General features: G+C 29.7%; 2 protein-coding genes across 2 annotated transcripts; both read left to right on the plus strand.

Annotated features, from left to right (window-relative positions):
• Positions 1 to 6,232: 6,232 nt before the first annotated feature.
• Positions 6,233 to 7,248, plus strand: LOC108344436 (uncharacterized). Its single transcript, XM_052867793.1, has 3 exons — positions 6,233 to 6,682; positions 6,765 to 6,956; positions 7,084 to 7,248. Exons 1-3 carry the CDS (start codon positions 6,233 to 6,235, stop codon positions 7,246 to 7,248), a joined length of 807 nt encoding a protein of 268 aa, XP_052723753.1.
• A 4,206-nt stretch (positions 7,249 to 11,454) lies between these two features.
• LOC128193713 (uncharacterized) lies at positions 11,455 to 12,470 on the plus strand. Its single transcript, XM_052867794.1, has 3 exons — positions 11,455 to 11,904; positions 11,987 to 12,178; positions 12,306 to 12,470. The coding sequence occupies exons 1-3, from the start codon at positions 11,455 to 11,457 to the stop codon at positions 12,468 to 12,470; spliced, it is 807 nt and encodes a 268-aa protein (XP_052723754.1).
• The last annotated feature ends 2,830 nt before the right edge of the window (positions 12,471 to 15,300 follow it).

Here is a 15,300-nt window from a genome sequence, read left to right on the forward strand (position 1 = left end):
TGAACTATCTCTGATGTGTATTAATTGTTTAAAAATGAATCATTGTTTAAAACTCTTTGCACATTGCATATCTGTAAGAATTGATTGATTACATTGTTTGCATAATCAGTTGAATTCATCAGATCTCAGTATATGCTTAACAGTGCAAAACACCATGTTTTAACCGATTACATTATGAGTATAATCGATTAAAACTTGTGGTTATGCTTGCACATGTTTATTGAATGCATTGGGGAGTTTTTGAATGAGAAGTTCTCAAAATACTTAAGGAACTTAACCGATTAGATTAATTTCTAATCAGTTAAAATGCGTTTTGTATGAAAACCTTTTTCATGAATAGCCATAACTTGGTGAAGTTCTTTGACTTAAAGTGGGGTATCTTTAAGGGTGACTAAAAGAGGTTGTTCTTTTTGGGTTGCTGTAGTTGGTTTGGAGTTAGGAATGAGATTACATTGAGAGGATTGTTCTCTATAAGTCTTGCTTTGTAAGAACTCAATCAATATAGTGGAATCCTTTCAATCTAAGGTTGATTGAAAGAAAACTAGACGTAGGCAGTGACTGAAATAGTATAAACAATTGTGTGAATCTCTCTTTCGCTACACTTTTACATTGTTTTCATTCTTGATTAATTGCGTTCCAAGAAAGATCAAAACATTTCAAAAAGATTTTCAAAGAACTTATTTTTAAAAGGGAAACCAATTCACCCCTCTTGGTTAAGACACTTGACCTAATCTTTTTCTAGAATTACAAATTAAAATAAATAAAGAAATAAAACAAAAAATAAAAGTAATAAAACTCAATTATGTTCCTAAATTCATAAAATAATAACAAAATATTTAAAACATATTTTTTTCTATAAAAGAGTAAAATATATAAATACAAAAGTCAAAATACTAAAATAAAAAATATAAATAAACATTACAAATTTAAAAAAAATTAAAAAACATAAATAATAAGAAAAGAAAAAAACAAAATGAAGTTAGAAATAGTGAGGCCTCAATCAATGTTATAACGCCGGCGAGGCCTTAATTACACTTTGAAGTACGATTAAGGATTCGTTGGCGTTCAAACACCTGTTGAAGGTTTCACGGACGTTCGAATGCCGATTAAAGATCCTATGTGATTCGAAATGTAGTGGCTTTTTGATTTTGTTTTTAAATTTACTTTATATATTTTTGTTTATTTAATTATGTCTTAGTTTGTTTTTATTTTTGTTTATTTAATTATGTATGTTTTTATTTAGTTTATTATATTTTTGTTATTTAATTATTTTTAGTATTTGTTTAATAGTTAATTTATGATATGTTAATATTTTTAATTTATTATTTAAATTTTAATTCGTTTTGTCATTTTTGATTTATTATTTAATTTTAAATTTTTTAACATATTATTTTTTAATATATTTGTTTTTATTTATTATTTAGTTTTGATATTTTTTGTTATGTTTAATGTATTAGATAATTTTGTATTTATTAATTTACTTTTATACATGTTTATATTTTTGAGTAATATTTAATTTTAATAACTTTTGTTTTTTATTTAGTATTTAGTTTATAATATTTTTTATTAGTTAATTTTGTTTTACGTCTTAATCTTTTATAACTTTTGTTATTTTGTAATTATTGTTTAAATTTTAAACTGTTTTGTTATTTGTTATTTATTAGTTAATTTGCAGTATGTAATAATATTTTTAGCATTTAATGTAATTTCTAATGTGTTAAATTGTTTAATTATAATATAATTGATATTAAGTATTGCTGTTTTTTATTTAATTTTGAATTTATGTCTTAGTGTTTATAATGTTTTATTTAATTTATAATATGTGTATGTTTTTATTTATTATAAAATGTTTAATATGCTATATTGTTTTTATTGATTACTTTTAATGTGTTAATGTTTTTAATTTTTCATTTAATTTATAATATGTTTATGTTTTTTAATATATGATGTTGTTTTTTTACGTATTATTTAATTTTGAATTTGTGTTTTTTTTTGTTATTATTTGATTGAGAAATATTTAGTGATAATTATGTTTATTGTGTGTTGTAATTAATATTATAAGATGAATAACTATCCATTTGAATTAATCGATTCTTAAATAGATTTGGGTTTGGTGTTCGAATTTTCTTCTTTCATGAATGAAGTTGCTAAGGGTGATTATACAAATAAGTTTTTCATTGATCAAATATTCCCTTCACGCGATTATATAATTGAATGGGTTTTAAACATTGAATTCGACGTTGGATTTTTTCACGTCATTATAAGATCTGACACAACAACTAGTGAACATGGAAGAAAGACATTCGTTTTGTTAGGTTGTGAAACGAGTGAAAAGTATAGGAAGTATAAACTAGATGTTCAACCTAGTGTATCCGACAAAAGAAAATGAGAATGTCCATTTAGGTTGAGGGGTAAACCCAATTCTAAAGGAGAAGGTTGGGTTTAAAAAGCTTATGTGTGGCTATCACAAACATGAATTAGTAGAGACTTTGGTTGGTCATCCTTTTTTTAAGAGGTTAAATGTTGTTGAAAAATCAATTGTTGTTGACATGACTAAGAGTTAAGAAAGCCCTCAAATATTCTATGACTCTCAAAGAACATAATAATGCTAATGTAAATCAAATATATAACGCGAGGTATACATACAAACGATCTTTGAGAGGATCGAGAACTGAAATAGAGTTGTTTATGATGATGTTAGATAAAGATAAATACATCTAATGGAGTAGATCTTTGGACGATTCCGACATGGTAAGTGACCACGTACAAGACGAACAAATATCGTCTCCCCTTGCTTGAGATAGTTGGGGCTACATCAACTGGTTTGACATTCACAACCACCTTTATTACTTTGAAGTGAACGTCAAAATAATTTCACTTGGGCGTTAGATAGGTTCAAAGGATTATTTATGACTTCAGAGGGCGGTCTAAGTGTTGTTGTCAGTGATAGAGACCTTATTTTGATGAATTCCATGAGCAATGTATTTCCTAACACTTATCACATGCTTTGTACGTTCCATATTATGAAAAATGTCAAAGTGAAATGCATGATGTTAGTGGATTCAATTGAGGCATGAGATGTCTTGATGAAAGTGTGGCAAAATGTGATGGACTGTGAGGAACAATCGATGTTTGGTGCTTCTGTTGATTATCTTCAGTATGTCTCTGCTATATGGCCTCTATTTTTTGAATATGTGAACCATACTTGGATCATTCCGTGCAATGCATACTTTGTTAAGGCGTTGACCGATAGAGTGACGCATCTAGGCAACACTACAACGAACATGTAATTGTTATTCTTAATTTTTGTACTTATTATTTATGTTATATTTCTTCTCATTATATTAATATCTTTTGTAACAGGGTTCAGTATGTGCAGTGGAGCCTCACGAGATTATTGGGGTCTAGTATGGGAGACATATATGCTCGTGTTGGGATGTTATGCATGACGTTATTTTCCTACAACATAAAAAGATCAAAGTGTTGTTGGACGTGTTTCACGATATTGTCTAGGACTTATTGCTGATGAAGTTGAGCGAGTGAATCAAAGAGGTTTTGATAGTGGTCATTAGTGATGCATTCTGAGATCAACTTACGGGCTACCATGTGCTTTTGAATTAGCATGATATGAGCCTGACATAATTCCTCTAAGTGAAATTCATATTATGTGGATGATGACTGCATATTTATACCCTCATTTAGCCTTTAATATTGGATTCTTAATAGAACTTTAATAGAATATTTTAATTAGACTTTTCTATAATTGGGTTCATTTAGCATGAGATACAAAAACATGTTAAAAATAACTTTTTAGTTGCACAAATGTTCTTTGAATATTTTGAGGTGTGTTAGTGCAACTAGAACTAAGTTGAGCTATTGGTTAAAATTTCATAAAATGTTAAAGATAAATCTAACAATAGTAAATAATCAAGACTGTTGATAGGGGGAGCTATGTGAAAGCTAAACCCATATATCCCATATATGTTTCTGATGATGACAACAACAAATTTTTTTTTATAGTTTCTTCCACACACATTGACCAAAGTTGTTGTTTATATTTGTATGTGTGCTTGAACTATATGTTATGCATATTCATTGTGCTTATACATTATGATTCATTAACTAATATTAACTTTCGAGGTTCAGTTACAAGATGATTGTCCATTACCCATGGTGGACATCATTTCCTCAACTCATTGTTACCTAGAGGCACGAGCATGGTCTTCATTTTATACACATAGGATGCAATCATTTGTGGAGTTAATGGAAATTAGTACGACTTATACAGATCTGGAAGACTTTTGAAATAAAGTTTGTGATGTATTACTTTAAATTTTCAATTGTAAGCAGTTCAGATTCATTCTTTCATTGTAAGTAGCTCATATCCATTTTTTCGTTATATCTAGCTTTTATCCATTCTTTCATTGTAAGTAGTTTATAAATATATGTTATTTTCATTTTGTTTTTGTATTATAAATATTGGAACATCCTTAACCGACATCACCACATTTTGTATTTATTAGTTTACTTTTATACTCGTTTAGTTTTTTAAGTTGTATTTAATTTTCAATAACTTTTTTGTTTTCATAATATTTTTTCTTATTTTTTTATTTGTTAATTTTGTTTTACATCTTAATCTTTTTTAACTTTTGATATTTTGTAATTCTTATTTAAATTTTAAAGTGTTTTGTTATCAAGACCACAACGATTCAATCCAAGTATAGCATGAAAAAGTAAAGAATTTGGCTAAGCCATAAAGAGGGAAGATGCAATAAAAATTGGATCTTGCAGTTTTCCTATTTTGTTATACTAAAATGGCTTTGATAATTGATAAATGTTTATGATTGAAATAATGTGGGAAAAATATATCTTAAGATATTTTATTTGATATTGTTAAATAATTTCCTTATTTAAGTATATTAATAAATATCAAAAGATATTTACCAAATCTTTTTTAATCTAGCATTTATTTTCTCAAATATTTTTAGATCTCCACAATAATCAAATATATTTTGAAGATATTGAATTATTTAGAAGATAATTAGAGGAGATTACATTATCATAAAAAAGATTACAACAATAGAATAGCCTGAAATAAAGCCTAATCCAATTTCTATATAAAGAGCCTTGGGGGAATACATTAGGGAGCTTATGAACACTTTGGGGGATTTAAATTTCGTCCACCCTCTCTTCTCTCATGTTCTCCACCCTTTCTTCTTCTATTTTCATGTTATTTCAACATTCCATGGAGTGCTAAGCCTTTAGGGTTGATTATGCTGTAATTTCTTAACTGGATTCTCAAGTTAGATGAATAAATTTGTTAATTCTTTTGATTGTTGTTGTAATTTATTTTTATCTTTTGTTTTTTGCTTCTTCTTAGTCAAGTAAAAGTAATGATTTTTACATTATAGCAATTTACCATGATTTAAATCTACATAACATAACAATCATAAGAGTCTAAGGGTTTTTTTCTTTAATTGAGAAATTACTTTGATTAAAGTTAGAAACTTTCATGTGACTGAATGAGTTTTTACCAATAATTGAGAATGTAATTTAATTAAAGGTGAAGACTTTAACAAGAACTAATCAAGAATTTACCTTGGTTAATTAGCTTTTTACTTGATTTAGGAAATAAAAGAAATAGACATGATTAGGCATAGTAATATTAAATTGAGATTGTAACTTGGTTAAGATCGAGAATGCCAAGAAATTAATTTACATTGATTAATTTGAAAATCTAAGATAATAATTAATTGAACAATAGTCTGTTAATAACAAATGATGATTCATATTTTGAGAAAGCAGTGAAATCAACCTAGTTTCTTTATCATTGTTTTTTTTTTATACTTCGTTCTATAGTCTTTTCTTCATCTTTATCTTATTTATTATTTTACTAACCCTTTTGTATAGTTTTTATAATAACTAATATGTTAATAATCAATTTCGTGTTTATTGGGAGACGACTTATGGTTGAATTTGCCGTTTTTATTTTGTGGGCTACTATATTAGCGATACTGAAGTTGCTATACTTTAGTAATATTAGTTTGATCCCATCAACAACAACATTATCAGTGGACTCAATTGAGAATTTCAAGTATTGTGTCAATTGAATGACTTTTTAAACTTTATCATTGACCGTGAACTTTATATGGTTTAGGAACAATTAAAGAAGGTTGAAATTGGAGAAAAGGTTAACATCAAGTAGAACCTAGTCGAATTTGCTTGCCCAAAAATGACATCTGTGGTACCTCATTCGCATAAAGTGAAAACAAAACGTGCACAAAAGACTAAACTTGCACGTCATGAAAGGTTTACGAAACGTGACCTATCATATTTTGAGGACGTTGACACTTTCTATTTGATGACAGAGCCTTCATCACGGAAATCACAAGTCAAATCTGGGGCTAAACAAGTTCCACGAATGCGAGTACCAATGTTAGATCAGTTCCATCCGATTTGTCATCCATACATTCTTGATGTTGTCGATGTTGTAGCCGATGGTCATTGCGGTTATCGATGCATTGCTGCTTTGTTGGGCCTAGGTGAAGAGGCATGGCCAATTATCCGACATGACCTCCTTGAAGAACTTACTCTATGGCATGATGAATACACAACGTTAGTGGGAAGCGACGATCGATATGAAGAACTACGACAATCCTTGATTGTCCACGATCAATCACAAGTATTTGTTTTTTAGCTCAAAAAGATTACTTATTATATGTTCTCTATTTGTTTGCAGAAATACTTAACTTCATGTCTTACAGGTTAATCATAAGAAGTGGATGACGATACCGGACATTGGGTATGCCATTGCAAATCGATACAATGTCATCTTAGTCTGTTTGTCCTATGGTCAAAATTTTACCATATTCCCACTACGCAGTTCACCGCCTACAGATATGAAACAACATAAGATGATATGCATTGGATTCATTAATGGATGTCATTTCGTACAGGTAAAGTTCAAATTTTTTTGTGCCATTACCAATTATGATTCATTTACTAATATCAACTTTGTAGGTTCACTTTTAAAATGGTTGACCATTACCCATTATGATTCATTAACTAATATTAACTTTGCAGGTTCACTTACAAGATGGTTGTCCATTACCCATGGTGGACATAATTTCCTCAACTCATTGTTACCCAGAGGCGCGAGCATGGTCTTCATTTTATACACATAGGATGCAATCATTTGTGGAGTTAATGGAAATTAGTACGACTTACACAGGTCTGGAAGACTTTTGAAATAAAGTTTGTGATGTATTAATTTAAATTTTCAAATTGTAAGCAGTTTATATTCATTCTTTCATTGTAAGTAGCTCATATCCATTCTTTCGTTGTATCTAGTTTATATTCATTCTTTCATTGTAAGTAATTTATAAATATTCGTTATTTTAATTTGGTTTTCGTATTATAAATAGTCAAACATCCTTAACCGATTTCACCATTTTGTATTTATCAGTTTACTATTATACATGTTTATGTTTTTAAGTTGTATTTAAATTTTAATAACTTTTTATTTTTTTATTTAGTATTTAGTTCATAATATTTTTCTTATATTTTTATTTGTTAATTTTGTCTTACGTCTTAATCTTTCTTACCTTTTGATATTTTGTAATTGTTATTTAAATTTTAAAGTATTTTTGTTATTTATTAGTTAATATGTAGTATGTAATAATATTTTTAGCGTGTAATTTAATTTAGAATATATTAATTTTTTTAATTACAATATAATTGATATTAAGTTTTGTTGTTTTTTATTTAGATTTGACGTTATGTCTTAATGTTTATAATTTTTTTATTTAATTTATAATATGTGTATTTTTTATTTATTATATAATGTTTAATATGTTATGTGGTTTTTATTGATTAGTTAATTTTTAATGTGTTAATGTTTTTAAATTTTTATTTAATTTATAATATGTTTATGTTTTTGTAATATGTGATGTTTTTTTATGTATTATTTAATTTTGAATTTGTGTTTTTTTTTTGTTATTATTTGATTGAGGAATATTTAGTTATAACTATGCTTCTTGTAGTTTGTAATTAATATTATAAGATGGATAACTATCCATTTGAATTAGTCGATTCCCAAATAGATTTGGAGTTCGTGTCCGAATTTTCTTCTTTCTTAAATGAAGTGGTTGAAGATGAGTACACAAATAAAATTTTCACTCATCAAATATTCCCCACACGCAAATATTTAATTGAATGAGTTCAAAACATTGCATTCGACATTGGATTTGTTCCCGTCATTATAAGGTCCAACACAACAACTTCTGAACCTAGAAGAAAGACATTCGTTTTGTTCGGTTATGAAAGGATTGGAAAGAATAAGAAGTATAAACCAGATCTTCAACTTAGTGTATCCGGTTCAAAAATATGTAACTGTCCGTTTAGGTTGAGGGGTAAGCCCTATTCTAAAGGAGAAGGTTGTGTTTGAAAAGCTTATGTGTGGCTATCACAAACATGAATTTGTAGAGACTTTGGTTGTTCATCCTTTTGTTGGGAGGTTAAATGCTTTTGAACGATCAATTGTTGTTGACATGAGTAAGACTTAAGAAAGCCCTCAAATATTCTATTGATTCTCAAAGAACATAATTATGCTAATGTGACAACCATAAAGAAAATATATAAGGCGAGGTATACATACAAACGATCTTTAAGAGGATCGAGAACTAAAATCCAGTTGTTTATGATGATGTCAGATAGACATAAATACTCAAATGGAGTAGATCTTTGGACGATTCTGACATGGTAAGTGACCTGTTCTGGACACATCCTGATTCAATGCACTTGTTGAATTCATTTAAAATAGTTTTCTTGATGGATACCACATACAAGACGAACAAATATTGTTTCCCCTTGCTTGAGATAGCTAGGGTCACATCAAATGGTTTGACCTTCACAACCACCTTTATATTGCTTTCAAGTGGACGCTAAAAAAATTTCACTTGGGCATCGGAAAGGTTCAAAGGATTATTATGACATCAGAGGGCGGTTCATGCGTTGTTGTCACTAATAAACACCTTGCTTTGATGAATTCCGTTGGCAATGTATTTCCTAACACTTATCACATGCTTTGTACGTTCACATTATGAAAAATATCAAAGCGAAATGCAAGATGTGAGTGGATTCAATTGAGGCATGAGATGTCTTCGTGGAAGTGTGGAAAAATGTGAAGGATTGTGAGGAATAACCGATGTTTGGTGCTTATGTTGATCATCTTCAGTATGTCTCTGCTTCATGGCCTCTATTTTTTGAATATGTGAACCATACTTGGATCATTTCGTGCAAGGGATACTTTATTAAGGTAAGGACCAATATAGTGATGCATATAGGAAACAGTACAACAAACACGTAATTGTTACTCTTAATTACTGTACTTATTTATGTTATATTTCTTCTCATAGTATTAATATCTTATGTAACAAGGTTGAGTCTGTGCACTAGAGCCTGAAGAGATTATTGAGGTCCAGTATTGGTGAAGTTGAGCAAGTGAATCAAAAAGGTTTGGGCAGTGGCTGTTGTGGATGCATTATGAGATCAACTTACGGGCTACCATGTGCTTTTGAATTAGAATGATATGAGTCTGGCATAATTACTCTGGGTGAAATTCATGTTGTGTGGATGATGAATGCATATTTAGGCCCTCATTTAGCTTTTAATATTGGATTCTTAATTGGTTTTTGTACTTTTAATAGGATATTTTAATTAGTATTTGCTATAATTGGGTTTATTTAGCATGAGATACAAAAACATGTTAAAAATAACTTTTTAGTTGCATAAATGTTCTTTGGATATTCTATGGTGTGTTAGTGCAACTACAACTAAGTTGAGCTCTTTGAGCTGTGGAAATAAATTGGTTAAAGTTTCATAAAACCTTAAAGATAAATCTAGTGATAGCAAGTAATCAAGACCACAACGATTCAATCCAAGTATAGCATGAAAAAGTGAAGAATTTGGCTAAGCCATAAAGAGGGAAGATGCAATAAAAATTGGATCTTGCAGTTTTCCTATTTTGTTATACTAAAATGGCTTTGATAATTGATAAATGTTTATGATTGAAATAATGTGGGAAAAATATATCTTAAGATATTTTATTTGATATTGTTAAATAATTTCCTTATTTAAGTATATTAATAAATATCAAAAGATATTTACCAAATCTTTTTTAATCTAGCATTTATCTTCTCAAATATTTTTAGATCTCCACAATAATCAAAATATATTTTGAAGATATTGAATTATTTAGAAGATAATTAGAGGAGATTACATTATCATAAAAAAGATTACAACAATAGAATAGCCTGAAATAAAGCCCAATCCAATTTCTATATAAAGAGCCTTGGGGGAATACATTAGGGAGCTTATGAACACTTTGGGGGATTTAAATTTCGTCCACCCTCTCTTCTCCAAGGTTCTCCACCCTTTCTTCTTCTATTTTCATGTTATTTCAACATTCCATGGAGTGCTAAGCCTTTGGGGTTGATTCTGCTGTAATTTCTTAACTGGATTCTCAAGTTAGATGAATAAATTTGTTAATTCTTTTGATTGTTGTTGTAATTTATTTTTATCTTTTGTTTTTTGCTTCTTCTTAGTCAAGTAAAAGTAATGATTTTTACATTATAGCAATTTACCATGATTTAAATCTACATAACATAACAATCATAAGAGTCTAAGGGTTTTTTCTTTAATTGAGAAATTACTTTGATTAAAGTTAGAAACTTTCATGTAACTGAATGAGTTTTTACCAATAATTGAGAATGTAATTTGATTAAAGGTGAAGACTTTAACAAGAACTAATCAAGAATTTACCTTGGTTAATTAGCTTTTTACTTGATTTAGGAAATAAAAGAAATAGACATGATTAGGCATAGTAATATTAAATTGAGATTGTAACTTGGTTAAGATCGAGAATGCCAAGAAATTAATTTACATTGATTAATTTGAAAATCTAAGATAATAATTAATTGAACAATAGTCTGTTAATAACAAATGATGATTCATATTTTGAGAAAGCAGTGAAATCAACCTAGTTTCTTTATCATTGTTTTTTTTTATACTTCGTTCTATAGTCTTTTCTTCATCTTTATCTTATTTATTATTTTACTAACCCTTTTGTATAGTTTTTATAATAACTAATATGTTAATAATCAATTTCGTGTTTATTGGGAGACGACTTATGGTTGAATTTGTCGTTTTTATTTTGTTGGCTACTATATTAGCAATACTGAAGTTGCTATACTTTAGTAATATTAGTTTGATCCCATCAACAACAACATTATCAGTGGACTCAATTGAGAATTTCAAGTATTGTGTCAATTGAATGACTTTTTAAACTTTATCATTGACCGTGAACTTTATATGGTTTAGGAACAATTAAAGAAGGTTGAAATTGGAGAAAAGGTTAACATCAAGTAGAACCTAGTCGAATTTGCTTGCCCAAAAATGACATCTGTGGTACCTCATTCGCATAAAGTGAAAACAAAACGTGCACAAAAGACTAAACTTGCACGTCATGAAAGGTTTACGAAACGTGACCTATCATATTTTGAGGACGTTGACACTTTCTATTTGATGACAGAGCCTTCATCACGGAAATCACAAGTCAAATCTGGGGCTAAACAAGTTCCACGAATGCGAGTACCGATGTTAGATCAGTTCCATCCAATCTGTCATCCATACATTCTTGATGTTGTCGATGTTGTAGCCGATGGTCATTGCGGTTATCGATGCATTGCTGCTTTGTTGGGCCTAGGTGAAGAGGCATGGCCAATTATCCGACATGACCTCCTTGAAGAACTTACTCTATGGCGTGATGAATACACAACATTAGTGGGAAGCGAAGATCGATATGAAGAACTACGACAATCCTTGATTGTCCACGATCAATCACAAGTATTTGTTTTTTAGCTCAAAAAGATTACTTATTATATGTTCTCTATTTGTTTGCAGAAATACTTAACTTCATGTCTTACAGGTTAATCATAAGAAGTGGATGACGATACCGGACATTGGGTATGCCATTGCAAATCGATACAATGTCATCTTAGTCTGTTTGTCCTATGGTCAAAATTTTACCATATTCCCATTACGCAGTTCACCGCCTACAGATATGAAACAACATAAGATGATATGCATTGGATTCATTAATGGATGTCATTTTGTACAGGTAAAGTTCAAATTTTTTTGTGCCATTACCAATTATGATTCATTTACTAATATCAACTTTGTAGGTTCACTTTTAAAATGGTTGACCATTACCCATTATGATTCATTAACTAATATTAACTTTGCAGGTTCACTTACAAGATGGTTGTCCATTACCCATGGTGGACATAATTTCCTCAACTCATTGTTACCCAGAGGCGCGAGCATGGTCTTCATTTTATACACATAGGATGCAATCATTTGTGGAGTTAATGGAAATTAGTACGACTTACACAGGTCTGGAAGACTTTTGAAATAAAGTTTGTGATGTATTAATTTAAATTTTCAAATTGTAAGCAGTTTATATTCATTCTTTCATTGTAAGTAGCTCATATCCATTCTTTCGTTGTATCTAGTTTATATTCATTCTTTCATTGTAAGTAATTTATAAATATTCGTTATTTTAATTTGGTTTTCGTATTATAAATAGTCAAACATCCTTAACCGATTTCACCATTTTGTATTTATCAGTTTACTATTATACATGTTTATGTTTTTAAGTTGTATTTAAATTTTAATAACTTTTTATTTTTTTATTTAGTATTTAGTTCATAATATTTTTCTTATATTTTTATTTGTTAATTTTGTCTTACGTCTTAATCTTTCTTACCTTTTGATATTTTGTAATTGTTATTTAAATTTTAAAGTATTTTTGTTATTTATTAGTTAATATGTAGTATGTAATAATATTTTTAGCGTGTAATTTAATTTAGAATATATTAATTTTTTTAATTACAATATAATTGATATTAAGTGTTGTTGTTTTTTATTTAGATTTGAGTAACATTGTGTGGTAACATCTATTGTTAATTCATGCATCATTGTTGTTGTTTGTGAATGTATGTTGTGTGTATGAATGATGTGTGCTTGTTTGTTTGATGAATTTGAATGAAAAACAGTTTTTCACGTTTTTAACCGATTATGCTATTAATGAAATCGATTGGATTTGTGTGCGCTTCTCTGGTTTGAGTGAAACTATGGTACAAAACTCAACCGATTTCAAGATTAATAAAATCGATTAAAATGTTTTATCTGGGCTTTCTAATTTTGAAAATTTAATTGGGCCTGAAACTGAAGTGATGTGATGCGCGCCTATATAAATACCCGATTTAAAAATCTCTTGTGAAATCTATGTTTTGTCTCTTAACCTTATATAAGCTAAAAGTATTTCTAAGATCTCAAACTCTGTGATGGCCTATTCATCTTCTCGACGAGGAAAACGTCTTGCACCTACTGAGAGGAAAGCAAATCCTGAAGGTTGGTTTAGTGATGAGGAGAAGCGTAAAGATTTTGTCTGCTTTTGGGGTTTCAAGGAAGTAATAAGGCATAATTGCCTGAGCATTCTATTCTTCCGCACTGAAGGATTCATATTTCAGGAATGGCTGGTTTACTATGATCTATCTAAGTTTGTAGAACTTGAAGGAGATTATTATTTCAACCTTGTGAAAGTATTTTATCCAAACATAAGGGTTGCAGGCAATAATATTCTTTCCCGTGTAAAAGGGGTTAACATCCGTGTTGATGAAGCGATTTCGAAAATTGTTGCAGGATTTCATCCTGGTGGTATAAAGTGTCATCGAGAAATAACTAGTGTTAACAAAAATGGCAATCGACAAGGACAGTCTAAGAGATTCTGAAGAATCAAGAGACAATAATCTCTTCAGCGTTGGTAATCTAGAAAAGAATGAAAGATTGTGTGCTTTTGTGATTGTCTAGATTTTACTTCCGAGAAGTGGAAATCACACACAGTTGACTACTGAGGATGTCTATCTACTGCATGCCTTAAGAACCCAGATACCAACAGATTAGATCTTTACAGTAAGTGAGCACATGACTAAAATCACTAGGCACCAAGTATATCATCTTCCTTATGTTGTCTTCATCAGTAGAATTTTAAGACATTAATTTGGAGTGGATATTTCAAACGAAGTCACCATGAGCTGCTCGAAGAGAAATATGATTGAAAAGATGTCTCTATATCATATGGGGTTTAGAAGAAGAGAAAAAGGATGGTCATTCAAGGATGAACATATTCTAGAAGAAGAGGAAGTTGAACCTATTGGTCTTGACCTATCCAAGTATAGATTCAAACCTAAATCAGAGTTTGAAAAATTTGTGGTTGATGAATTTAAGAGACATGATAACAAAATATCAAAGTGTCGCAACCGGAATCGCGACGGGACGCCGATCCAAAAAAGAAACGGGTTTGAAAAAGAGATTTGGAGTCGCCACCATAGTTTATTCCGGAAAACTACGGAAAAACCTTAAAATGATAAGGCATAGTCTACGAAAATGAGATTCTAAGTTCGGGAGTCGGTTACGTGTAGGAAAGGTATTAGCACCCTACAACACCTGCCCTAAGGCATTACCTTTAACTAAATACGCAAATATGAATGTGGTTTTCAAAATGTTTAACTATTCCCTAAAATAAAACTCTAAAGAGACAAAATATATTTTTTAGTTTTTTGTGCCTGACAAGGATTGACCTTTCTCCTACGTATTCTCATTAAAATGAGAAATCAGGGTTACGTAGTTCTTTTGAATCTGTTTGAGAAATTTGTTTGGAAATTGTTTGAAAACTTGTTTTGAAATGATTTTGGATAATAGGGAAGTGAACCTGACAAGGACTAGCCTTGTTCCTACGTATCTTCCCTCTTGATGGAGAATCAAGGATCACGTAGTTCTGGCTGGTTGATTGAATGAGAAATTTATATTTTTAGTTTTTTTTTGAATATTTTATATTTTGTTTGGTATTTTGATGTAATATTTAGATTTTTGCGTAATGAACACTAGGCTTATGCGTACGATCGCACGAGCACTCACACGACTTTTTTTCTTATTTTTTATTTTTTTGCGTAATGAGCACTAGGCTGATGCGTACGATTGCACGAGTACTCATACGCTTTTTGGTTTATTTTATGTTTTTGGTAATGAGTACTAGGCTGATGCGTACGATCGCACGAGTACTCATACCGATATTTATATCATTACATGTTTTTTAAAGTTTTATATTTGTTTTTATTTTATTTTTATTAAGAAAGAGAGGTGAGTTGAAATATCTATGACATAAAAATGTGAAAAAGC

The sequence above is a fragment of the Vigna angularis genome, chromosome 8, assembly GCF_016808095.1.
Source record: "Vigna angularis cultivar LongXiaoDou No.4 chromosome 8, ASM1680809v1, whole genome shotgun sequence".
NCBI lineage: Eukaryota > Viridiplantae > Streptophyta > Magnoliopsida > Fabales > Fabaceae > Vigna > Vigna angularis.